The sequence below is a fragment of the Ranitomeya imitator genome, chromosome 6 (assembly GCF_032444005.1).
Source record: "Ranitomeya imitator isolate aRanImi1 chromosome 6, aRanImi1.pri, whole genome shotgun sequence".
Classification (NCBI taxonomy): Eukaryota; Metazoa; Chordata; class Amphibia; order Anura; family Dendrobatidae; genus Ranitomeya; species Ranitomeya imitator.
In genome coordinates, this window is record NC_091287.1 from 538,632,529 (window position 1) to 538,660,335 (window position 27,807).

Below are 27,807 nucleotides of genomic sequence, written 5' to 3' on the forward strand. Positions count from 1 at the left end.
TGGGGTATAATACAGAATGTAACGCAGGATCAGTAATGTATTGTATGTGCACAGTGAATGCACCAGCAGAATAGTGAGTGCAGCTCTGGAGTATAATACAGGATGTAACTCAGGATCAGTAATGTAATGTATGTACACAGTGACTGCACCAGCAGAATAGTGAGTGCAGCTCTGGAGTATAATACAGGATGTAACTCAGGATCAGTAATGTAATGTATGTACACAGTGACTGCACCAGCAGAATAGTGAGCGCAGCTCTGGGGTATAATACAGGATGTAACTCAGGATCAGTAATGTAATGTATGTACACAGTGACTGCACCAGCAGAATAGTGAGTGCAGCTCTGGAGTATAGCACAGGATGTAACTCAGGATCAGTAATGTAATGTATGTACACAGTGACTGCACCAGCAGAATAGTGAGCGCAGCTCTGGGGTATAATACAGGATGTAACTCAGGATCAGTACAGGATCAGTAATGTAATGTATGTACACAGTGACTGCACCAGCAGAATAGTGAGTGCAGCTCTGGAGTATAATACAGGATGTAACTCAGGATCAGTAATGTAATGTATGTACACAGTGACTGCACCAGCAGAATAGTGAGTGCAGCTCTGGAGTATAATACAGGATGTAACTCAGGATCAGTAATGTAATGTATGTACACAGTGACTGCACCAGCAGAATAGTGAGTGCAGCTCTGGAGTATAATACAGGATGTAACTCAGTATCAGTAATGTAATGTATGTACACAGTGACTGCACTAGCAGAATAGTGAGTGCAGCTCTGGAGTATAATACAGAATGTAACTCAGGATCAGTAATGTAATGTATGTACACAGTGACTGCACCAGCAGAATAGTGAGTGCAGCTCTGGAGTATAATACAGGATGTAACTCAGGATCAGTAATGTAATGTATGTACACAGTGACTGCACCAGCAGAATAGTGAGTGCAGCTCTGGAGTATAATACAGGATGTAACTCAGTATCAGTAATGTAATGTATGTACACAGTGACTGCACTAGCAGAATAGTGAGTGCAGCTCTGGAGTATAATACAGAATGTAACTCAGGATCAGTAATGTAATGTATGTACACAGTGACTGCACCAGCAGAATAGTGAGTGCAGCTCTGGGGGGTATAGTAGAGGTTGCAACTTAGGATCACGGTAACTGTGTCACAAAGGATGTGCATCTTGTAGCCTGAATAAGACGGACAGATCTTTTTTTCTTTTCCAGTTTGAATGATTTCTCTGCTAACGTAGAAATGTCTTCCCTCTGACAGCTCCGCTGTGTCCTCTTCCCTTTGGAGCACTGGATATCGATCATGGATCAGTTTTCTGTCAGGAAGTTTTGGAGTCTGGAGAGAAGTCACAGAAATGCCTCGTTATGTGTCACAAAGGTTACAGCAAAGTGTTTCCCAATGCTGTATTCACATGTGATGCACAGTCTCAGCGATGGACCTCTCAGCCTCCTCATATCCAGACCTGTCAAAGTGAGAGCCAGATACTAAGATAAACATTTCTTCATATATTTTTATACTGCTCAGAGCTTTTATTTGCTCATATAAAGCTGTCTAGACATAGATGATCTGATAAAATCCAACCTACCCATAGCCACCACTTGGGGGAGCTCAGGAGCTTACTGAATACAGGGTTAGGCTTGCATTAAAAGAATAAGCAGAATGCAGTAAGCTCCTGAGCTCCTCCTAGTGGTGGCTGTAGAAAACTAGCAACAGTTCTAACAGCTACAAAAAATAAGCAGAACTTTTTAATTGACCCTACAAGCTTCCACAACCCAGCTACAAACGAAAAAAGTCAAGGTAGGATATATAGAATAGGTTTTTTTTTAGGAGCAGTTATGCAGATGTAGTAGTGTCAAATTTGTCACACCTAAATTTTGTAGTCCAACTCTGCTGCCTATGGTTTGTTCATACCATCGACAGGGTTGGGGTCCTTCCAAACTCTCCAAACTCTGGCCTGGTTCCAGCTCTTGCTGCCTTCTGGTAAAATTTGCATGGATGACTACTCGGGGACCCTAGAAGCTTTTGAGGCTTTTATATTGGACGACCTGAAATCTCGGGGATTGTGTAACATTCGGGTAAGCACACCGTATTTGTTTTTTTTTTATGAGGGGGTGACTTCTTTATATAAGCCAACTGTCCCAAACTTCCTGGGATTGTCCAGAATTTTTGGAAACGGTTCAATGAAATTTGCGACATCCTTGGCTGAAAAAAAAGGGAATTGAATTTTACCAAATTTCGCCCACAAACTGGAGGATCCAGGACGGAGTCAGGGTCAGGACTACAATGTCAATACTGGGGATTCAGCACCTTTAAAGGTTCCGAAAAATTGGCAGAAAAATGTTGGTGCTTACCCTCTATTCTGGTGGAATTTTCCTTAGAACGACATCCAATATCCTATAGATTTTTATAGGATAATATGAAGTGTAATTGGTTTGATTTTAGTGTCCATCACCTTTTATAAGGGGGTTTCAACCAAATCTTCTTTCCCCATTGGATATTTTACGATGGTGGAGGGTGATGTCGTCTATGTATCACCCACTATTGCCGATTATTGATGATCTGTTTCTATAGAGCACCAGAGAAGAACGTGTAACGCTTTGTGATGACTTGGCCGCCCGCGTTACGTGTTTGTTCTCCAGCCGACTAGGAGTGAATATCACCTGGACGGCTCGGCTACGACAAATCCCAGAATCCTCTCTGCCCACTATACATGACATTGGTAGGTACATGGATCGAGGTGAGCGCCGCTGAGGGGAGGATCCCTTGTTTTTAGGGCAAAATTGGTAATTGGGATCCCCATGAATGTCATAATTTTTTAAATTATGTTTCATTAAAAATGTTGAGCCGTTAAACTTTGATGTGGTTTGTGGTCATAAGTCAACTGAGCTCAGAAAAAGATATATAAAAGGTTTCAAACTCCCTTTAGAGTGTCAGAACACGATGATGAAGTCCAAGAGGCAGGAGGCTCCTGGTAAAACAGGAGACCTTCAAGAGTCTCAAATCTCTCAGGTTCCTCTGAAATCTCCTGGAAAATTCTAAAAAGCTAGTTTGGGTGGCTTTGATGGTACTTTCATAGGGTGTGGTAGAGTTTCGATGGAAATTGTGAAGAGGTTGGGCGGGGTGTGGACTTCAAAAAGTGAAGTAGATATCTGGAAAAAAAAATTGTACCGTAAACCATTTGGACGCTAGCAGAAGATGACAATGATGCATTATTATTGGTCGGAATAGGCAACCTTGGATACCCATTGCTTTATCTCTCATAGTCCAACTGGGAAAAAGCCAACCCAGGAAAACAACCAAGATGAGGGTATAACTTTACCTATAGTTTCCCCTCCACCAAGACTTCTATTTCTTCTGGGACCTTTGTGCCTTTAGCTGGTCAAGTGGTTTCATGGACAAAGTCTAGTACGGGGGGGGGGGGTACTTAGCCTAAAGACAGTATGAAGGGTACGTTACTGTAAAATGTCTCTAAATGTACCAAGAGGAATAAAATGGACTTGGGGGATTGAAGCATGGTCAGGCAGTCCAAAAGTCACAAATGGGTGTCAGGCATATAGCAAAGTGGTAACAGGATGGAACCTAGGATGGAACCTAGGCATAGTCGGGAAGCCAAGATGAAGGTTTCAACAAAGCAAGAGTTCAGTTATAGCAGGAGGCAGTCACATCATTGGTGCAGGGGTCCAAGAGATAACCGGGCCACTTTCAGCTCCAAAGCAGGTGAATTTGTGCATTCTATTTGATTAATTGGCTACAAAGTGCCCGTGTAGTGTTATTGCACAGGGGCCATCTCCTGTCCACTCTTCAGTTATAGCATGGCTGGGTATATGGGTCAATAGGGAGTGAGGCCAAAAGAAATGAATAATAATAAGCTATCATGTGTACATGAGGAATAACAATATTGCTTGCCAGTAGATATCTTGTATTCTGCTTTTTCGGCAGTTTTCTACTCTGCAGTCTTTATCTCTAATTTTCAGATGTCTCTCAAATGTGGGTGAAGACTATCAGCTATGTTGTCTCCCATACACAGCACACACAGACATGAGGGATTCCTGATCTCCTGTTTCTAGGTAGCAAATGTTCAGAAGAAGCATCAGCCTGGAGGAGATTATATAGCCGTACTGAGCAGTGTAGCTGTGAATCCAGCTCTGGGTTAGCTAAGCGCCTAGAAGAGAAGGCACAGCAGGGATGTGTGTTTCGACCTGTGTTGGTGCCTCACCATGCTACTCACTCTGTTAAACGGGATCAGACGAGGACCCTAATTTATTTTTTTTGCTATGACCCTCCCTTACATCTATGTGTGTCCCGGGGTGTTGGTCCTACAAGAAAACATGATATAAGACCAAACTGGTTGCTGAAGTATTATTCTCATCTGGGACATTTAGGATATTTCTTTGGATAGATCTAAAAAATGGGGACCCATTGTGCACCGCCTTCACCACTTCTGATTCATTTATATGGAAGTTCTAAAAATTATTACGCATGCTTGCTTGTCAATTTCCGGAACTCAAACCAAGAGGATGTAGAGTGCTGAGCATGCGCAATAATCACTCAGTTCACAGGCGCATGTGTCTGGGCCCCATTCTTCCAGTAGATGCGGGTCCCAGATTTCAGACATTTATGGCTCATCCTGTGGGATTCCAGACTGGAATATCCCTTTAAGATGTCTATAGGTTTATTCGATTCATTAAAAAAAAAAACCTTTTATAGAAAAACCCAAATATTTCACAGATTTCCTTTCACGAAAACTGTTTTTCTGCTGTGAATCCAACAACATATTATTGCCACATTGAAAGGAAGCAGAGTATCCAGAGATTTATATTACATTTCTACAAAGTACTCAATTTCCGAAAATAATTCTATCATTTCAATCATCCGGGTTCATGTAAAGTGTAATCCTGGATTAAGAGGAAACAGAGGGATTAAGACTAGTGCAGGGAGCGATCGGCTAATAGTCCTGCCGCCAAACTGCTACTTTTGTTGATCCCAGCTAATGATAATCTTTTTAAACATCATTTTTATTGGTTGTTTTTTTTTTTTTTTTAAACAAATAAGTACAATACATATTGCAAGTGTTACTTTAAATTATTACACAGAAATAAAACACTCGTTAATCTTTATAACACAAATAATATTAACATGTCCCCTAATGTCCACATCTAACCCACTTCAATGATTGGAGTCCGACAATCAAATCCAGAACATACACCAACTGATGCCTTTATCATGTGACAAATTTTAATTTATCCAAACTACCACTTAAATCTTCTAACAAATACCAATCTGAATTAACAAAAGGCCTCATTATCTCTTGAATTTCCCCTGTCGACAATAGGGATTCTATGAACACTCTCCATTTTTTGAAAAATCTTTTCGTCATCTTATCTTTATCCCTTTCTGCTTCTCTTTTTTCTAAATATAGGACAGCCATTAGTTCTGCTTTAATCTCTTTTATCCCTGGGAGTAAACTAGCCAACCAATATTGCAAAATTAAACGTTTTGTCACCAAAGCAATAGTATGGAACAGATCATGTAACTGTCCCCCTCTTGTTTTGCCTGTCGTATAATGAAACAACCAGCACATCGGGCTAGAGTCTACCCAAATCCCACACATCTGTAGATACATATCTTGAACCATGGTCCAAAGCTCTTGTGTCTTGGGACACGACCACATGCCATGCTCCATATCTGTTCTTGATGCGCTACATTTGGGGCAACTCATCTGCCTATCAGGGTTCTGTGGAGTTGGCGGTATATTAAAGCCACATATTATTTTATGCATTATTCTAAATTGGCTATCCCTCCATTGCTCATTTATGATATGTTCCCTTACCAATTTCCATCCATGTAGTATTTTATGCTCAAGTTCTTCATCTTGCATGAATTTTTCCCATTTGCAAAACACTTTGTCTGACCCTGATGGTCGTAATACATCTCTCAACGACCCATATATCGAGGAGATCGATATTTCCTTAATGTCTTTAGTGACTAAGTCTCCCCACACATCTGAGTCAACCTCCTTCCTTACATCTTGTAAGAGATCTAGTACATAATGCTTCAGTTGACTATATAGCATCAAATGGAATCCCGGTAGCTCATATTTGTCTAATACCTCAGATCCCGTCAGCCACCAACCTTCCTGTAAATGTAGTAAATCTTCTAGTGTCTGTACTCCTTTTCTAGACCATTCTATGAATAATTTATTTTCCCTTCCCAATTTAAAGGCTGGAAATGACCAAGGATTCAGGTGCTTTGACACTCTCCATGACATTTTCAGTTTTTTCCTTACTGCTTTCCATGTAGCAATAGTGTCTTTACAAATAACCGAGTGTTTAATATTTGGTGGTAAGTATGACAGTGGCGTGTGAAGCAATGCTGTCAAATCCCATGAGCCACAAAATTCCGTTTCTAGTGTATAATCTGTATAGCGTCCTGTCTTTTTAATCCAATCAACTACATTCCTCATTAAGCACGAGAGATTATACCCTCTAATATTCGGCAACCCTACTCCTCCTCCCTCTTTTGGACGCATTAGTGTTCTCATAACAAGTCTCGCTTTTCTCCCCCTCCAAATAAATTTAGAGAAAGCCCTATTCAATTTGAGAACATCGACGTGTCGGATTAGCATTGGAATAGTCTGCATTGGATATAATAATCTCGCAAAGCTTGTCATCTTAATTAGATGACAGCGGCCTAGTAGTGAGAGGGGTAGATTTCCCCATCTTTCCAATTCTTTCTCTATTTTGTCAATAATAGGCTTATAATTTAGGTCATATATTTGTTTCGGCGAACTTCCCAAATGTATTCCCAAATATTTTACAGATGCTGTCGCTTTCGGGATGCCCATTATATTATTTCCCTGACCACGTTTCACATTATTTCTCATGAACAGAATTTCACATTTAGTCTTGTTTAATCGAAAGCTAATGATAATCTTACTCTACTACTTTAAAAAGGATTTGTCACTTGCCCTAAATAGGTCTATTTTTTACCTGCCGCTGTTCTCCTGAATCCGGCGACGTTTTTCTTTTCTTGCTGCGTCTCTTCTTTCCTTGCTGCGTCTCTTCTTTCCTTGCTGCGTCTCTTCTTTCCTTGCTGCGTCTCTTCTTTCCTGAGATATGGCCTTTTCTTCTCTATATATAAAAATTGTACTTTTAGCCAAGTGGGTGTGGTCCTTAACTCTTTATGGAGAAATGTTTTATAGGACCACACCCACTTGCTTAAAAAGACTAAATTTATATACAGGGAGGCATATCTCAGGATCGCAGAGGCGAAGGAGCAAAAGAAAAACATCCCTGGATTCAGGAGAACAGCGGCATTTACACCAAGTAACAAATACCGTAAGTATTTAAGGAAACTCTTTAAGTATTATTTATCGCATTCTTTAAAGATTTTTTTCCATGCAAACTCCACCCAAGCCACACCCACCACAAACAATGCTACCACAATAGATATTACCAGTAGAGTGCTGCCATATGAGCAGAGTCAAAATAATGCTTCCCTTTATACAGCCATAGAATTACCCTGTTTATGACGCATGACATATATATTTTTGGGCACAAAGTCTTGGGATTTAAACTTTGACCACTATATAAGATTTAAAGCTCCTGTCTCTGCAAATAATAAGGATCAAATCTTGTGTCTGACAAATGGGAACATTGAGGAGAAGTCAGAAGCGGTTTATAATCTCTTCTGTCTTCTCTTTTCCAATGTCTGTCATAAATAGAGACAGCGACAACTTTGCCTCTATTGGACCCACTGATCACGTGATTGCAAGAACTGCTGGGAGGTTTTATGTAAAATATATATATATATATATATATATATATATATATATTCTCACAGAATAGAATATCATTAAAAAGTTAATTTATTTCAGTTCTTCAATAAAAAAATGAATCTCATATATTATATAGAGTCATTACACACAGAGTGATCTATTTCTGTTTATTTCTGTTAATGTTGATGATTATGGCTTACAGCCAATGAAAACCCAGAAGTCATTATCTCAGGAAATTAGAATACTTTATAACACCAGCTTGAAAAATTATTTTAAAATCCGAAATGTATGTTCAGTAAATGCGCTCAATACTTGGTCGGGGCTCCTTTGCATCAATTACTGCATCAGTGCGTTGTGGTATGGAGGCAATCAGCCTGTGGCATTGCTGAGGGGTTATGGAAGCCCAGGTTGCTTTGATAGCAGCCTTCAGCTCGTCTGCATTGTTGGGTCTGGTGTCTCTTATCTTCCTCTTGACAATATCCCATAGATTCTCTATGAGGTTAAGGTCAGGAGAGTTTGCTGCCAATCAAGCACAGTGATACTGTTGAGTGTAAACCAGGTATTGGTACTTTTAGCAGTGTGGACAGGGGCCAAGTCCTGCTGGAGAATGAAATTTCCATCTCCAAAAGCTTGTCGGCAGAGGGAAGCATGAAGTGCTCTAACATTTCCTGGTAGACGGCTGCGCTGACTTTGGCCTTGATAAAACCCAGTGGACCTACACCAGCAGATGACATGGCTCCCCAAACCATCACTGATTGTGGAAACTTCACACTAGACCTCCAGCAGCTTGGATTGTGGCCTCTCCACTCTTCCTCCAGACTCCGGGACCTTGATTTCCAAATGAAATGCAAAATTTACTTACATCTGAAAACAACACCTTGGACCACTGACAACAGTCCAGTTCTTTTCCTCCTTGGCCCAGGTAAGACGCTTCTGGCATTGTCTATTGGTCATGAGTGGCCTGACACAAGGAATATGACACTTGTAGCCCGTGTCCTGGATATGTCTGTGTGTGGTGGCTCTTGAAGCAATGACTCCAGCAGCAGTTCACTCCTTGTGCATCTCCCCCAAATTTTTGAATGGTCTTTTCTTAACAATCCTTTCAAGGCTGCGGTTATCCCGGTTGCTTGTGCACCTTTTTCTACCACACTTTTTTCTTCCACTCAACTTTCCATTAATATACTTGAATACAGCACTGTGTGAACAGTCGGCTTCTTTAGCAATGACCTTTTGCGGCTTCCCCTCCTTGTGGAGTGTGTCAATGATTGCCTTCTGGACATCTGTCAAGTCAGCAGTCTTCCCCATGATTGTGGAGCTACTGAAACAGTCTAAGGGACCGTTTTAGACACTTAGGAAGCCTTTGCAGGTGTTGTCATTTGACAAGCGGTGGATACCACATCCCATGTGGATACACACGTGTCTTCCCAATTATCTACATAGGCCTACTTGCTTTATTGAAACCATCATCTATAACTGTGCACAAGAAGCTCTCAGTACAATAGTCTGTAACTGATGAAGGTCATAGTAACCGAAGCGTTTTGCTGTACTACAATACAGGAATGAGTTAAAGTTCTTCTTCACAAGTTGAGTATCGGGTTTACATTACACATAATCATCAACATTAACAGAAATAAACATGTGAAATAGATCACTCTGTGTGTAATGACTCTATATAATATATGAGTGTCACTTTTTGTGTTGATAAACTGAAATAAATTAACTTTTTAATGATATTCTAATTTTGTGAGAAGCACATATACTGTATATACAACACGATCCAATATTTTAGCATCAAGTTGCAAACTTGAAGAACGCTGAAAGTTTTCTTTTTGGAAACTTTTTTTTTTTACTAATAAAGCTAATGATATATGAAAGGCTTTAAAATACAGCACTATGTCTCATATACCAATTGGCTCAAAATCTATTTTCTGAAGCCTGAGATGTAAAAAAAAGAAAAGAAAAAAAAAGGTTAGGGCTCTTAAACCACTATTGTGCAAAATCGATTAGGTGAAAAAAAAAAATGATTAAAAAAACCTATGGCCCCAATTCATCATACAGTTTTTCCTAGAATTCTAGAATAAAACTGTTTGGAATGTTGCAATATTTTTGTGCACTATGTAATTGCAGAAGTATTTCGTGACTTTTGGCATTTTTACCCTAACTTTTTAAAAAGTGGTTGAAGCTCCTTGGCGAGGGAATGGCCAATAATTTCATCCTAATTCATACAAAAAAGTGGCCTAAATTACGACAGGAATGTGCTAGTAACATTTCATGTAGTGGCGCCTGGCAGCAGAAAGGTGAACCAGATTCATGCAAGATGCCAGTACTGATGAATCAGGGACAACTTTTTTTGGAGCTCAATTTTTAGTGTTAGTTTTTGACTTTTTTATGTATAACATATTTTTTTTTCCATTTTAACTGATTAATTAGACAAATTTGGAGCATGATTTCAAACTAAAAAGTCTCAAGTATTGATGTGTTGCTTCTTTTTTTCAGGGGGAAAATGTAAAGGAAGTTAATTCAAAGACTAGTCAAAGATTTTTAAGAAGATTTTTAAATTATTTTTTTTCCATGTGTTGAATTTGGGGCAGAATCTGTTCCAAAATCAACATAAAAATAACTCTAGGTGATCACACCCTAAGACATGTCTGATCAATTAAGACCAAAACACTGGGGTTAAATGAAAATATTCTGATGGTCTGAAGCCACCACTAGGGGGAGCTATGTGCATCTAGAATTCTGAAGGTTTGTTGATGTCTATGGGAGCAATATAAATGCAGGCAGCTCCCCCTAGTGACCACTCTTAGAAGACTTGGCAACTCCCTAATTCTGTGTATAGGGAGGAATCTGTCAATCAGCATCTGGAGGGTGCATAAGTGAAAGACTGCTAACGTCAGCATGTCCATCACTGTTGACAGATTTCCTTTAAGAAAGATGTGTCAACGGGTCATAAGAGCCCAGTGTTTGTTTTTATTTTATTCTCATTGCTCTCCTGAGTTTACTGTTTTTTGTTTTTTTTAAATCTGCCATACGCTTCCAGAGATATGGGCCTTTTTATTTAGTGCTTATTTTTATGGTCTTTACTAAGGGGGTGGGGCTGACAGGGTAATTATGCGGTGCAACCTACAGACACGCCCTCGAGGATCCTGTGAGCAGTTCTGTATATAAAAAGGCCCATATCTCTGGAACCATATGGCGGAATTGAAAAAAGAAAAAAGTGGACTACTCAGGGGAGCAGCCAGAATAAAACAAAGGCAAGAACAGATGATAGATCATCTTTTATTACAACATTCTAGTTGCCTCCAGCCTCCACTAGGACGAGCTGAGTGACTAATATTATCCCCATGGTTCACAATGTAGCTTGCTTGGTTTTAATGGAAGGATTTCCTCATCCCACTACTAACATTTATCCCGTTTCTTTCCCCCCTAACAGAATCTGCAGTGGCTGACGAGAACTTGGTTGGGAGCCTCTTATCTCTAGTCAGAACTGGCAATTACTCCTTGAATTTGGAGTCCAAACTATTTGTGGCAGATCAGTCTGATTTCTTCCCAGATGATGGGGCCTCTCGTGTCACACTCGGCTGCGATAAGGGATTTCAGAAAGTGCTGAACTCCAGGACGGAGAAAATTGGGGATGTGGAAGGCTGCGGTACGAGTGCGGATGGAAATATGTTATGTATAACAAAGATTTCAGAATCCGATTATACAAAATGCGTTCTACTCTAGCCACAGCCGGAGCTGCATTCAGAACTGTGCTGCTTTTAACTCTCAGCCTATGTGACCACACACATATCGGCTGTTTAGTGCCAGTGCAGAGCGCCCTGAACTATGTTGCATTTTGGAAGCCAAGAAACCGATTCATTATTGTACTTGCACTTTTTTGCTACTTATGGTGTTTGTTAGTTGTTTTTCATATTCTCCTTATTTTTCTCCATTTCTTAAGCCTACTTTATGTGTTTGACTTTGTGAGCTTTTTTCACTTTGTCACTGTGGAAGTGTTTTTTTATTTCCAAATGTTTTGTGACTTTTTAAAAAGTTGTTAGATTTTTGGGCAAAAGTTTAGCAAATTTTTTTTTTTTTTAAAGTTGCCACTAGTGATGAGCGCGTATGCTCGTTACTTGAGTTTTTCCGAGCATGCTCAGGTGGTCTCCAAGTGTTTCTGCGTGCTCAGAAAATTTAGTTTATGGCCACACAGCTGCATGATTTGCGGCAGCTAGACAGCTTGAATACATGTGGGGATTCCCTAACAAACAGGCAGTTCCTGCATGTGTTCAGGTTGCTAAACATCCGCAAGTCAGGCAGCTGCATCAACAAAAACTAAATCTCCGAGCAGTCACAAATACTCAGAGACCATCCGAGCATGCTCGGAGAAACTCGAGTAACTAGCACACTCGCTCATCATTAGTTACAACTATTGAAAAATCAGCAAACATCTGGTAACAAATACCCCATCTACAACATAAAAATCCAGACAAACAGGTATAAAATAAACTTCAAAATAGGTGAAACTTAGAAGAATTTGCGCAAAACAAAAAAACAGCTTCAAAACAAAAAAAATAAGACAAATATGGGTAGAAATGCAGTATGTTTCAATATGTTTCTATGTTTTCTGTAGTTCTATGTAAAACCACATTACATGCTCTACAATGATTCTGTGTCTCTCCATAGTGATCTGTCCAGCTGGAAGTTACTCCAAGGATGGGGAGTGCACTCCTTGTCTTGTAGGATCTTATCAGGAAAATGCTGGGAAGAGCAAATGCCTGCAGTGCCCGCTGGGCACAACCACCCTCTACTCTGGAGCTTATAGCCACAGGCACTGTGAGTACAGCTCCCCACATTAGTTGTATATTATGGAATGGCTGTAAGGCCAAGGAGTTATAGCCACAGCCACTAGGAGTACAGCTCCTTAAATTAGATGTATAGTATGGGATGGCTGTAAGACCAAGTCATAGTCAAGACTGCCACATCTTTTGTCAGTTCCCTGGGACCTGTCTCCTGGCTTCCATCTGACTTGGCAGCCATTTGGTTGGAAGAGAGAAAGCCATTAGACCACCAAGGGGTCCCTGGGGACCTGTTGCCACCACTGCGCCTGGCAGCAGCATTGGCCACTGCAATCGCGTGTAGTGCCCGCTTTTCCTCTGTTTCTGACCAAGTCGCCACTCTAGACTGGCTAGCCTGGCCCTCTGACATCCTGGTTGTGGAGGAACCCTGTAATGAGGCCTTACCTGGGTGCCCTACTTCTTCAGGGACAGCCCCACCTTCAATTGCATGCTCCCCCTCCACAGCTGTCTGCCACCTGTCTGTCCCCTCTGTGACAACCTCATAGGACAACTAGTTCCAACATGCCTGCTTGTCACACTCTTAGGTATTATTACAGCTTACTTGATTGATCTTCTCCCCCCCCCCCTTCCTGGGGAGAGAGATAGAGTACATCACCCACCCCCACATCCCCATCAGTAGGCATGGTATTGGCATTGACATCAACAGTGGTGGACGTTATGCTGTTGTCTGGAGGATCAGGACTTGGGGGTTTAGCTGCCACATAGTGGGACACTAGCCGCCCCAGGTCTTTCCAAAGCGAAACACTTGCTGGAATATTCGAGGTTATCCCCACCTCCCGCTTTCCTTTCCCAACACACCAGTCCAAATATACCTTGGTGATGTGCAGCGCCGGTTTGACTCCTCCAATCACAAAGATAGCAAGTTTTCCTGGGTACCAAATCCTGTGGGTACACCACCTCTGTCCACACTCATTTGTCCCTTAATCCCATGCCATGCCCTGGCCTACGGTGTAGGGCTGAAAATTTTCAAGGGACCTCCCCCCATCCACACACAAAAGAGTGGATGGTTTCTGGGACAGGGACGGGTCCTTCAAAGCCATGTGTCTACAGCGCCAGAAGTGTCCCAGCTGTTTGAAGAGATGACATAGTCAGAGTTCCCCCATCGATGTGGAGAGGGAAACATGGGCAGGTGCACCCTTGTGCTTGGGGACAGGGACAGCAGGCACAGCGTTCGTTTAACTCTCCAGCCGGCAGGTTTCTTGGCCTCTGGAGTTCTGTTGGAGTACTTGTTGGCAAGTGTCGCTGTTGGAGATGCACCCCCTTTGGCTTCCAGTCATGGAGATACTGCTGGAGGGCCTTCGGCAGTTCCACAAAATCTACTCAGTTGAGATGGGCTCCTTCAGCTGTTGGACGGTGGTGAGCTTCAATCACGTTGTCCATTGGTTGACTGCTTACTGTAGGGTCCGCATGTGATCAGTCCAGCTGTCTGCAAGACCCCGCTGCCTGCATACTTCGGAGCTTCTTCCGGTACGTCTCAGAGGTCAAGTTTTACTGCCGGACCAGAGCCTGCTTGATATCCTCATACCTCAGGGTGATCTCGCTGGGCAGGTACCCAAAGATTTCCAGGGTCTTACACCTGAGTCGAGGAGTTAAGAACTGGACCCACTGGTCCCCAGGCAGATGGTAATAATGGCAAGTTTTTAAATGCCAGCAATAAAGTCCCCAAGTCTCCTCCTTAGTCCAGCAGGTGGAAGTCCTCTGTCCGTAGCCTCAAGATCAGATTCTCAGGGGATTCCTGACTGGTTTGGCTCTGCAGCTGGAGTTGAAGCTTGAGCATTTGACGCTGGTGCTTAAACTCGGCTTCCTCACAACATTCAATTGCCACTGCCTTGCAAAGTTTGGCTGCTGCCATGAGGGACTCATAGGAGGCCTTGTCTCCTGCCTTGAGTCTGACCATGGCAACTTGCAGGAGGGTACCTGAGCCTGCCTGGGGCGACTGGCAAGTGGTGACGGGGCCACTGCAGGACTGACCGCCAACGACTGGCTGCTTGGAGAGCCTGGGCTCCCCCTCTGTTTGAGCAACATAGTTTTTCACCTCTTACCCACCATCCTTAGCATTGGCCATCTCCCCGGCTCTGACCATGGTGCCAATGCCCATCCTTGCAATCCTTCGTCACTGACACAGAGCTGCAACCTGATGCACCCACACACCTTATAGTATTTGTCTAGTGCTGAACTGATCTTAAGAGCTAAGCAGCAACAGCTACTGCTTATAGTATTTATTGTCTGGAAATATGGGTCCCGCACTTTTACACTATTATCTCGATTCCACCGCTCTGCCACCACATGTGAAGGATGATATCGGAGAGATATCGCAGAATCCCACCACTGCCACCACATATGAAGGAACCAGCACATCACCACTTTGCCTGACATCACTTTTCCATCAGAAGGATCACACGGTATGGTCGTGATCTTCCGCACCCTGTGGGGACACATAAGATCAGCTTGGCACAGATACCCCCTGTCCACCTGGGCCTAGGGAGGCACGAGGAGTGAGGGAGGTCCACGCACCACCCTTGCTCACAACCCTGGCAGGCTGAGATAACCTTTTCACTAGCACCGGTAAAACAGAGCACTACAAGCCTGGTAGTACGGCCACCAGTTCCTCGTTAGATATAATCCCAGCCCATTAATGGGATTATATCGAGCCAGAAAGCAGCCCCAGTAGCATGGATAGTTCAGTCGAGAACACGAACTTGTGAATTTGTGGATCGAGATAAAAGAGGAGCCCAAGGTTAAATTACATGTTTAATCGCCTTAAGGGCACACTAGACAAAACACTGTATACTATACACAATGTTCATACATATACAATGGTCAGATATGCAAATACAATAGTGGTAGGACAAAGTATGTAGAATATAAGAGACAGATACCACTCAGATGAAAGGCCTATCTTGTGGGGGAGGGGCTGCCACATGAGAAGCTGGTTGTCCCCTCTGTTCTGTAACTTCTCTCCACACGGTATCTCGCCATGACCACCTCCAAAAAAAAGCCATTGGCTATGCTTTACAAGAGCAGTTAACACCTTTGGGTCACTCCCCTCCTGCCCCCCTGGGTTCAACCTAAATTTCTTCCCCTTGCATCTAGCAGCTAGAAACGCAAAAACCTAAGTTGGGTCATAACTCCTTGATGGACAATCCTAGGGAGGCGGTTTTGGCACCATTGGATCTGGCCAGGCCCCTGCTACATGTTGAGACCAAATACGGCTTTGCTACCTGGCCCCTATTAGCCAATCTACGTATCTCTACACCCTGGGGTGCTATAGCAGATCGAGACCCTGGAAGGCATTTGGCCATTCCAGAGATCTCAAAATTGTAACTGGTGTGTGGCTAGGATGTAAGTCCATATATGCCTTATGAAACCCTAGCTGTCTGAACAAAACAGTTGCATGGGCACTGCAGGAGGTCTTCCTGTAAGAGTTTAGGTACTAGCTATCTAGTGGGAGTGTGAATTTCTTCTTTGAAGCTGAGAAGGCAGGGCCACCTGCTGAGCCAGGTGTCCTGTTACAGCTACACATGTTTTCAGGAGGATTATAGGCTACCATTAAATACCTCCATCCTTCATAAAGCTGCTATTGGAAATTGTCTTTTAGGTGTACAATCTCCCAAGGCAATTTTTTTTTTTCAAATATGCAAAATAATTGCATAAATAGCAGTACAGGTATTATTGGAATTGCTTTCATTAACCATGTGAGCAATGAGGACTAAGAATGAAAATTCCCACTTCTTGAATTATAAGTTCCTGCTGATCAACTGATCGCCAGAGTCTGGCTGGTGACATATGCACTTTTTTCCTGCAGTGGCCACTCCAGGTCATATGTAGTATTACATGGCACCAATGCAAATAAATATAAAATGATGGTCTTGTTCAGTCTAACCGGAGAATATGAAAATTGCTCATTCACAGATAAGAAGATCAAATGAGCTTCCTGCTATCTCCATGCACTAGTCTGGCACATGCATGCATTGGTGGCATAAATGATGATGAATTTATCATGGGGCGCTTTTCGCTCCTGTCCTGTCTAGCCCACTTTTCAAAAAGCTGTTCGGTCCTGGCATAAAAATGGCAAAAGTCACAAAATTTTGTGCAGTTTTTCTGAAAATAAGCAGACCTTTTTTTTCCCCATAATATTACACAACCCCCGAGTGAACCGTCACTTTAAGGGCCACATGTTGCATTTGGAACCACTTGTTACAATGTAACAAATCTGTTTATTATGATCCGTTTCTGCGCCGTCAGCAGAAGTTCCGGAGCTGTTTGTGCTACATTTTCTGGAATGGAAACAATTGGATACAAGTTTTATAATCCAGGGCAGAATATGAAATGTGGGAACGATTGATAAGTCTGTGACCGATCCGTTCCCCTCGCTGGGTGGAAAACAAAAAATGTGTGTGACAGCCAGTCGGGTCATAGATACATCAGACCATAGGTTACACCAGGACACAGCGCAGAGAGGTCTCCATCAATTTACTGCAGTGAAATTACTTTTCTGCACATTATAATAAATAATAAATTATAATCATTTAATTATAATATAATTATAATAACAAATAATAAATTAATTATTTTTACAGAAAATATTTAGGAATCTAAAGAAACTAGAATAGTGAAGATTTTGGTGCAAATATGACGAGGATTTGCCTCTTTATATTTTCCTGCTGAAGCTGGAAAAAAAAGTATGCGTGGAGCTGTGCTGCTCCTGATCTCCAACCGCTGAGCAGCAGAAGTGCCAGGAGTCAGATCCCACCAATCAAATATTGATGTTTAATTTCCCTACAGCACCCCCGCAGGAGAAAAGAAGAATTACAACGTTCTCACTGAATTCGATAGTAACAGTTTTGGTCCTCCAGGGCAGGGTGTATTCACAGCTGCTCTTTGCAATAGATTATAGGTAAGGCTCCGGGGTTTGAGATCCCTTATGACATTATCATTCTTCTCCCTGTATATATTAGGTGTCACCAGGTGCCAGAGGAATAAGCAAAATTTACGATGCGATGGCCGAGGAGATTTCTTACCGTCTCAAAAAGAAGCAGCAAGTAACAAGTATTTTTGTGTTGACAACTCTGGGGAAAAACTGGTGTGGACAGAAACTGACATGGAGCTCACGGATGATGAATGCTTATGTGAGTAACTGCAATAAGGAGTCTATTACTGTGTCTTATATGCACCTCACTTTTTTGTATAGACAAAATGTAGATGAAAAGTTACTCCTCCAGAGCTGCGCTCACTATTCTGCTGGTGCAGTCGCTGTGTAAATACATTACATTACTGATCCTGTACTGATCCTGAGTTACATCCTGTATTATACCCCAGAGCTGCACTCACTATTCTGCTGGTGCAGTCACTGTGTGCATACATTACATTACTGATCCTGTGTTACATCCTGTATTATACGCCAGAGCTGCACTCACTATTCTGCTGGTGCAGTCACTGTGTGCATACATTACAACCGATCCTGAGTTACATCCTGTATTATACCCCAGAGCTGCACTCACTATTCTGCTGGTGCAGTCACTGTGTACATACATTACATTACTGATCCTGAGTTACCTCCTGTATTATACTCCAGAGCTGCACTCACTATTCTGCTGGTGTAGTCACTGTGTACATACATTACATTACTGATCCTGAGTTACCTCCTGTATTATACTCCAGAGCTGCACTCACTATTCTGCTGGTGTAGTCACTGTGTGCTGTGGTGCGGTGACCCACGTTACAGCCAGGGGGCGCTTTGTGTGCACTTCAAGATGCGCTTGGAGGCATAAATGTGATGAGACAAAGTCCGGCAGGAGTGTAAATGGCCGGTGTGTGTGTGTTGCAGAGGAAGACACTCTGCGCTGTCAGTCTGAAGTTTGGTTGGTGTGCTGGGACCTGTAGTCTCACAAGTAGTTGTGTAATGCTAATGGGAGATTGGCAGGGCTAGTTATGAGAGATGGGAGGGTCAGACTAGCCACACACACCCACACTCCCACTCAGGGGAGTGGTTACAGGTATGTAATGTGACCAGGGTGTGGGTCACATGGTCCTGTGTGGTTCCTGTGCATGGATCTGTTTGGTCCATGTGCAAGGTCCTGGATGGTCGGTGTTGGAGTCTCCTGCTATGGGCTGGAGTCCTGGAAGCACTGAGATCCGTGAATCCTGCAATAACCTGGGTGTTGGATTGTCCTGAAGTGGGCTGGAGTCCTGGAAGCACTGCTGAGGCTATGGACTGAATGCTTGAGGGTGTTGGATTGTCCTGGGATGGGCTGGAGTCCTGCAAGCACCTGGTAAGAGTGTGAGTCCTGGAATGGTCAGAGTGTTGGATTGTCCGCGGATGGACTGGAGTCCTGTAAGCACTTGGTAAAGACCATGGACTGATGGCCTGTGTGTTGGAAGTGCCTGTGACTGGTCTTCCTGGAAGCGCATGGAAAGGCTGCATCTACAGAGCCTGGGACGGTTTCTGTGTTGGGGAAACTACAGTTCCTACTGTGGGTCTGGACTATCCGAGGTGCCCTGGTCACGAGGACTGTGATCCCAGTGAGGCAGTTTCCCTGTAAACCAGCACTGGCAGGAGTCAGTGTGTGGAGCCAGAGCTCCTGTAAGGTAACTCCAGGTAACAAGGGGTTACAGGCAGACACGGATCTGCGATTGGAACAGACTATCAGTGGTTAATGTGTTCCGTTGATGTAAATGATGAACTGTTTGTGTTGTGGTTTATGACGTTTAATAAACCGGAATAGACTGTTTTGTGGAAAAATTGTGCCTGTACGCGTTATTCCCGTGCAAAGCGAGTGTCCCCCAAGACCCGAAGGAAGGGAAACGCTACAGTACATACATTACATTACTGATACTGAGTTCCATCCTGTATTATACTCCACAGCTGCACTCACTATTCTGCTGGTGCAGTCACTGTATACATACATTACTGATCCTGTATTGATCCGGAGTTACATCCTGTATTATACCCCAGAGCTGCACTCACTATTCTGCTGGTGCAGTCACTGTGTACATACATTACATTACTGATCCTGAGTTACATCCTGTATTATACCCCAGAGCTGCACTCACTATTCTGCTGGTGCAGTCACTGTGCACATACATTACATTACTGATCCTGAGTTACATCCTGTATTATACCCCAGAGCTGCACTCACTATTCTGCTGGTGCAGTCACTGTGTACATACATTACATTACTGATCCTGAGTTACATCCTGTATTATACCCCAGAGCTGCACTCACTATTCTGCTGGCGCACTCACTGTGTACATGCATTACATTACTAATCCTGAGTTACATCCTGTATTATACCCCAGAGCTGCACTCACTATTCTGCTGGTGCAGTCACTGTGCACATACATTACATTACTGATCCTGAGTTACATCCTGTATTATACCCCAGAGCTGCACTCACTATTCTGCTGGTGCAGTCACTGTGTACATACATTACATTACTGATCCTGAGTTACATCCTGTATTATACCCCAGAGCTGCACTCACTATTCTGCTGGTGCAGTCACAATGTACATACATTACATTAGTGATCCTGAGTTACCACTCGTATTGTACTCCAGAGCTGCACTCACTATTCTGCTGGTGCAGTCACTGTGTACATACATTACATTACTGATCCTGAGTTACATCCTGTATTATACCCCAGAGCTGCACTCACTATTCTGCTGGTGCAGTCACTGTGCACATACATTACATTACTGATCCTGAGTTACATCCTGTATTATACCCCAGAGCTGCACTCACTATTCTGCTGGTGCAGTCACTGTATACATACATTACTGGTCGTGTACTGATCCTGAGTTACATCCTGTATTATACCCCAGAGCTGCACTCACTATTCTGCTGGTGCAGTCACTGTGTACATACATTACATTACTGATCCTGAGTTACATCCTGTATTATACCCCAGAGCTGCACTCACTATTCTGCTGGCGCACTCACTGTGTACATGCATTACTTACCCTGAACTGATCCTGAGTTGTTAGTGTCAGATTTACATCAGGTTTCCTATGTGCTAATAATCTGCTACCTGTATTATTATGACTGAGCTGAGTTCTGGCTGTTTCCTGGAACATTCAGCAGAACTGTAAATTCAGCTCTTCAGTATAATAAAGGCTGTAAGTCCGGATCAGTACCTAGTAAGCAATGTAAACTATTTTATGATATTTTAGTGTAATGCAGAATTACCTTACTTTTTATTTAATAGATTATATACAGTAGATCTATTTACAGGTCTCAGCACAATATATGTGGTTTTCCTGTGTCGCTAGATCTTCAGAGTCCTTGCCTTGAGAAGAGGCGGACTGTGTGACTAGGGCTGTATACTATAAATAGGGGGACATGAGGATTGCGGTGTCTTGGTGGTTACTGAGTCTCTGAGAGTTCTCAGAAGTCTCATAGGACTCCATGCATAACCAGTAATAGGGCCCCCACCTACGAAGAAGAGATTCTCATTAACAATGTTCTAAATTGGTAACGGAACTTTTGAGTCTTCTCACTTACCACAGCTTGGGAGGAGCTGCTGCCATTGCCACCCCATTATCTCCCTCCTTGGTCACACAGTCCATTGAGCACAGTGAGCAGCACAAAGTCTGGGGAACATTGGGTGGAAGCTAATGAATCTCGCAGCTATATTGGGTGGAGAAATAGTTAGAAGACAGGAGCTCTGTATATAGTGTCAGTGTACAGGTAATACAAAGATCACGAGTGACATTATACACAGGAGCTCTGTATATAGTGTCAGTGTACAGGTAACACAGGGATCACGAGTGACATTATACACATGAGCTCTATATATAGTATCAGTGTGCAGGCAATACAGTGATCACCAGTGACATTATGCACAGGAGCTCTGTATATAGTATCTGTGTACAGGTAATACAGTGATCAATGGTGACAATATACACAGGAGCTCTGTATATAGTGTCAGTGTACAGGTAATACAGTGATAACTGGTGACATTATTTACAGGATCTCTGTATATAGTGTATAGTGTACAGGTAATAGAGTGATGACCAGTGACATTATACACAGGAGCTCTTTTTATAGTGACAGTGTACAGGTAATACAGTGATCAACTGTGACAATATACACAGGAGCTCTGTATATAGTGTCAGTGTACAGATAATACAATGCTCACCGGTGACAATACACAGGAGCTCTGTATATCGTGTCAGTGTACAGGTAATATAGAGATCACCAGTGACATTATACTCAGGAGCTCTGTATATTGTACCTATGTACAGGTAATACAGGGATCACCTGTGACACTGTACAACAGGAGCTGTGTATAGTGTCAGTGTACAAGTAATACAGTGCTCACCAGTGACATGCACAGGAGCTCTGTATATGGTATCTGTGTACAGGTAATACAGGGATCACCAGTGACATTATACACAGGAGCTCTGTATATAGTGTCAGTGTACAGGTAATACAGTGATCACTAGTGACATTATACACAGGAGTTCTGTATATAGTGTCAGTGTACAGGTAATACAGTGCTCACCAGTGACATTATGCACAGGAGCTCTGTATATAGTATCTGTGTACAGGTAATACAGGGTTCACCAGTGACATTATATACAGGAGCTCTGTATATAGTGTCAGTGTACAGGTAATACATTGATCACCGGTGACATTAATTATAGGAGCTCTGTATATAGTGTACAGTGTACAGGTAATAGAGTGATGACCAGTGACATTATACACAGGAGCTCTGTTTATAGTGTCAGTGTACAGGCAATACAGTGATCACCGGTGACAATATACACAGGAGCTCTGCCTATAGTGTCAGTGTTCAGGTAATACAGTGATCACTGGTGACAATATACACAGAAGCTCTGTATGTAGTGTCAGTGTACAGATAATATAGAGATGACCAGTGACATTATACTCAAGAGCTCTTTATATAGTATCTGTGTACAGGTAACACAGGGATCACCTGTGACGTTATACACAGGAGCTATGTATACAGTGTCAGTGAACAGGTAATACAGTGATAACCAATGATATTATGCACAGGAGCTCTGTACATGGTATCTGTGTACAGGTAATACAGGGATCACCTGTGACATTATACACGGGAGCTCTTTATATAGTGTCGGAGTACAGGTAATACAGTGATCACCTGTGACATTATTTACAGGAGCTCTATATATAGTGTATAGTGTACAGTTAATAGAGTGATGACCAGTGACATTATACACAGGAGCTTTGTTTATAGTGTCATTGTACAGGCAATACAAGGATCACAAGTGACATTATACACAAGAGCTCTGCATATACAGGAGCTCTGTACATGGTATCTGTGTACAGGTAATACAGGGATCACCTGTGACATTATACACGGGAGCTCTTTATATAGTGTCGGAGTACAGGTAATACAGTGATCACCTGTGAAAATATACACAGGAGCTCTGTATATAGTGTAAGTGCTCAGGTAATATAGGCATCACCAGTGACATTATACTGAAGAGCTCTGTATATTATACCTGTGTACAGGTAATACAGGGATCACCTGTGATATTATACACAGGAGCTGTGTATAGTGTCAGTGTACAGGTAATACAGGGATCACCAGTGACATTACACTCAAGAGCTCTGTATATAGTGTCTGTGTATAGGTAATACATGGATCACCGGTGACATTATAAACAGGAGTTCTGTATACAGTGGCAGTGTACAGATAATACAGTGATCACCGGTGAAATTATATACAGGAGCCCTACATACAATTGTGCTCAAAAGTTTACATACCCCGGCAGAATTTTTGCTTTCTTGGCCTTCCTTTTTTCAGAGAATATGAATGATAACACCAAAAGTTCTACTCCGCTCATGGCTAGTGGTTGGGTGAAGCCATTTATTGTTAAACTACTGTGTTTTCTCTTTTTAAATCATGACAACCCAAAACGTCCAAATGACTATGATCAAAAGTTCACATTCCATGGTGATGTTGGCCTTATAACATGCACAGAAGTTGTCATAAATGGGTTTGAATGCCTACTAAAGGTAGCATCCTCACTTGTGACCTGTTTGCTTGTAATCAGTGTGTGTGCATAAAAGCTGAGTGAGTTTCTGGGATCCAGACAGACTCTTGCATCTTTCATCCAGCCACTGACCTTTCTGGATTGTGAGTCATGTGGAAAGCAAAAGAATTGTCAACGGATCTACTGGAAAAGGTAGCTGAACTATATAAAACAGGAAAGGGATACAAAAAGATATCCAAGGAATTGATAATGCCATTCAGCAGCATTCAAACTATTATTAAATCTGGTGTTCTGTAAATGCAAAACCACGGTCAGGTAAACGAACAAAAATGTCATCCACTACTGCCAGGAAAATTGTTTGGGATGCAAAGAAAAACCCACAAATAACATCAGCCGAAATACAGGACTCTCTGAAAACTAGTGGTGTGGCTGTTTCAAGATGCACAATAAGGAGGCACTTGGAGAAAAATGGTCGAGTCGCCAGAAGAAAGCCAGTACTGCGCAAATGCCACAAAGTATCTTGGATACAACATGCAAAACAGCACAGAGACAAGCCTCAAAACTTCTGGAACAAGGTAATTTGGAATGATGAGACCAAAATTGAATTTTTTGGCCACAACCATAAACTTTTTTTGGAGAGTGGTCAACAAGGACTATGATGAAAGGAACACCATTCCTACTGTAAAGCATGGAAGTGTATCAGTGATGTTTTGAGGATGTGTGAGCTCCAAAGGCACAGGAAACTTGGTCACATTTGAAGGAAACATGAATGCAACACGTTATCAGCAAATATTGTAGGCAAATTTGCATTCATCAGCCCTGAAGCTGCGCATGGGATGTACTTGGACGTTCCAACATGACAACAATCCAAAACACAAGGCCAAGACGACCTGTCATTGGCATCAGGTGAAGGTTCTGGAGTGGCCATCTCAGTCTCCTGACCTCAATATCATTGATCCACTCTCGGGAGATCTCAAGCGCGTAGTTCATTCTAGACAGCCCAGGAATTTACAGGAACTGGAGACTTTTTGCCAAGAAGAGTGGGCAGCTTTACCACCATCTGAGAAAATAAAGAACCTCATCCACAACTACCACAAAATACTTTAAGCTGTCATTGATGTTAGAGGGGGCAATACACGGTATTAAGAAATGATCAGAGTCATTTGGATGTTTTGAATTGTCATTATGATTTAAAAAGAGAAAACATAGTAGTTTGACAATAAGTGGCTTCACCCAACCAGTAACTAGGAGTGGAGAAAACATTTGGTGTTATCATTCATATTCTCTCAAAAAAGGCCAAGAAAGCAAAAATTCTGCTGGGGTATGTAAAATTATGAGCACAACTGTTCTGTCAGTGTACAGGTAATACAGTGATCACCGCTGACATTATACACATGAGCTCTGTATATAGTGTATAGTGTACAGATAATACAGTGATCACCAGTAACATTATACACAGGAGCTCTGTATATAGTGTATAATGTACAGGTAAGACAGTGATCATCAGTGACATTATACACAGGAGCTCTGTATATAGTGTCAGTGTACAGGTAATACAGGGATCACCGGTGACATTATACACAGGAGCTCTATATATAGTGTCAATGTACAGGTAATACTGGGATCACCGGTGACATTATACTCAGGAGCTTTGTATATAGTGTACAAGTAATACAATGATCACCAGTGACATTATACACAGGAGCGCTGAATATAGTGTGTAGTGTACAGGTAATACAGTGATCAGCGGTGACAATATATATAGAGGAGCCCTATGTACTGTCATTGTACAGGTAATACAGGGATCACCAGTGACACTATGCCCTAGGAGCTCTATATATAGTGTCAGTGTACAGGTAATACAGTGATCACCGCTGACATTATACACATGAACTCTATAGTTCGTGTATAGTGTACAGGTAATACAGGGATCACCAGTGACATTATACACAGGAGACATAGTGCCATCCTGCACAGTAACAAGACCCCCTCATTGTAAATAGTGTGCTCAAAAATGAAGTACATTACAGCAGTAGTAATATTCCTTAATTACCTTGCTGTGATAAAGTCCTCCATCATGGACCCTTTCCTGTCATGTCCCCTATCCTGGGCTTGTTCTTGTAAAATTAAAAGAATATTGTATTGTCCTTCTAGTGTTACAGAAGTTTGAGCCGGTCCCAGAGAGCGATCTGCTGGTTAGTAATGAGGAATCGGGAGTAGATCAGTCCAGGCAAGTAACGGAGAAGCGGGGGCAACTCCTCGCCTGCATTGTCGGTAAGTGATCTAGAGGGTAAGTGTTAGGGTCTAGACAGGTGTTTATTTTTATTCTGAAATTCCAAAATTCCAAATAAAATTGTTTCTACCGTTTAGATATTTTATTATTTTATTTTTTCCATTTATATTCAAAATTCCACCGGTTTCCTCAGGGACCAGTCAGCAGTTTAGCTCCACCCAGCTGTCAGGGAGTCAGAGCTAAGCGGTTTGGTCACATGTCCATCATTGAAGCTCCCACAATGCACTGCTCCCTGGTAACGGATGTGAATGGAGAAGAAAAGATTCTGTAAAAGACGGTTATATTGTAAATTGTGGCCCATTAATTATGCCTCTAACGGCTTCCCTGGGGACAATTTATTTTTTTTTTTTTGATTTAGTTTAATTTTAATCAGCTGATAGGACCTAAAACGAAAGACAGATACAAGAATTAGAAGCTCTCGTGCTAGACAGTCAGAATGAGCTCACTGACAAATTCTCAGTTCACTCATCCAGTGGCCAGCAATGGCTATAAAATGCAAACAGTGCAAAGTTTTTAATTGTTCCCAATTACAAAACTTATTTTTAGCCAAAAATACATGTATTCAGGTAAGAAAAAAATAAATTCCACCCAAAGATGGAGAATTTTAGACTCCTATTTCTATGTTCTTGCTATCACAGATTGTGCGGGGGATGATGATTGTGACTACATCACAGTGTCTACAAATGGCACGGGAGTGATATGTCAGCTGTACTCCGGGCAAGGATCCAACATCACGTGCACCACGGACAGACAGGTATGAGCAGCCGCGGCCGGCCCAAAGTTACAGGGGAGATCAGCGGATCTTTGGCGCCACATATCTACACCAATATTCGGGAATTTTGTAATTTCCCTCATGACACGGGATCATAGCTGAAATCGTCCGACACACTTATGTCTATTATGGTTGGACACTTCTTCACTGGGGGCCCAAGTGAGTTCCCCAGTAATTGGTAGAATGAAGGCAACTGCCGAGCTTTGCTAAGTGTCATCTTTCTTGGTTTTTCCTGCAGAGATATTTACACCGAGTACCGTAATATAACTACCATGTGGGTATGTCCTATACCAGGGGTGTCAAACTGCATTCCTCAAGGGCTGCAAACAGGTCATGTTTTCAGGATTTCCTTGTACTGCACAGGTGGTAATTTAATCACCTACACAAATAATGAGTTGGTGATTAAATTATCACCTGTGCAGTACAAGGAAATCCTGAAAACATGACCTGTTTGCAGCCCTCGAGGAATGCAGTTTGACACCCCTGTGTCCTATACTATAGCGCATCCGTCCATTTTACTAGCCCAGTGTGAATGGATGGCAGGTAGCAAAAACACCAAGGTTACTTACTGGTAGCCGGTTTTTCCGGAACCCATGACGGCACCCCTGAGAGAGGGGATCCGCCCAGCCAGGACAGGAAACCCTACTGAAAATAAAAGGGCGGTGCCTCTCGGTCGCTTCAGTTGGTTTTCAGAGCATGAGAGGCCCCCCTGGTTAGTACACATGGCAATCCAACACCACATCATAATAACTAAAAGCACCCAAAACAATAGTGCACACCAAAAGGGTGATAAAGGGGGGGAATATACGGGTGCCGTCATGGGTTCCGGAAAAACCGGCTACCAGTAAGTAACCTTGGTGTTTTCCCTTCCCCCATGACTGCACACCTGAGAGACTTTTGTAGAAAGAAAAAAACCTTAGGGAGGGACCACCGCTTGGAGTACCCTTCTACCAAAGGTTAGGTCAGCAGAGGAGGAAAGGTCTAGCCGGTAGTGTTGGAAAAAAGTCGAGGGTGAGGACCAGGTAGCGGCCTTGCAAATTTGGTCAATTGATACCTCAGCCTTCTCTGCCCAGGAGGTAGCCATAGCTCTGGTGGAGTGAGCCTTGATGCCGTCAGGAAC

General features: G+C 42.5%; 1 protein-coding gene across 1 annotated transcript in view; it reads left to right on the forward strand.

Annotated features, from left to right (window-relative positions):
- Positions 1 to 27,807, forward strand: part of TG (thyroglobulin) — a 213,180-nt gene that overhangs the window by 45,284 nt on the left and 140,089 nt on the right. The window contains exons 16-24 of the mRNA XM_069732367.1: positions 1,282 to 1,491; positions 1,942 to 2,096; positions 2,593 to 2,740; positions 11,232 to 11,447; positions 12,467 to 12,616; positions 17,425 to 17,474; positions 17,537 to 17,768; positions 25,777 to 25,896; positions 26,554 to 26,669. Coding sequence (XP_069588468.1) covers positions 1,282 to 1,491; positions 1,942 to 2,096; positions 2,593 to 2,740; positions 11,232 to 11,447; positions 12,467 to 12,616; positions 17,425 to 17,474; positions 17,537 to 17,768; positions 25,777 to 25,896; positions 26,554 to 26,669 — 1,397 coding nt within the window. The remainder of the gene's footprint in view (positions 1 to 1,281; positions 1,492 to 1,941; positions 2,097 to 2,592; positions 2,741 to 11,231; positions 11,448 to 12,466; positions 12,617 to 17,424; positions 17,475 to 17,536; positions 17,769 to 25,776; positions 25,897 to 26,553; positions 26,670 to 27,807) is intronic.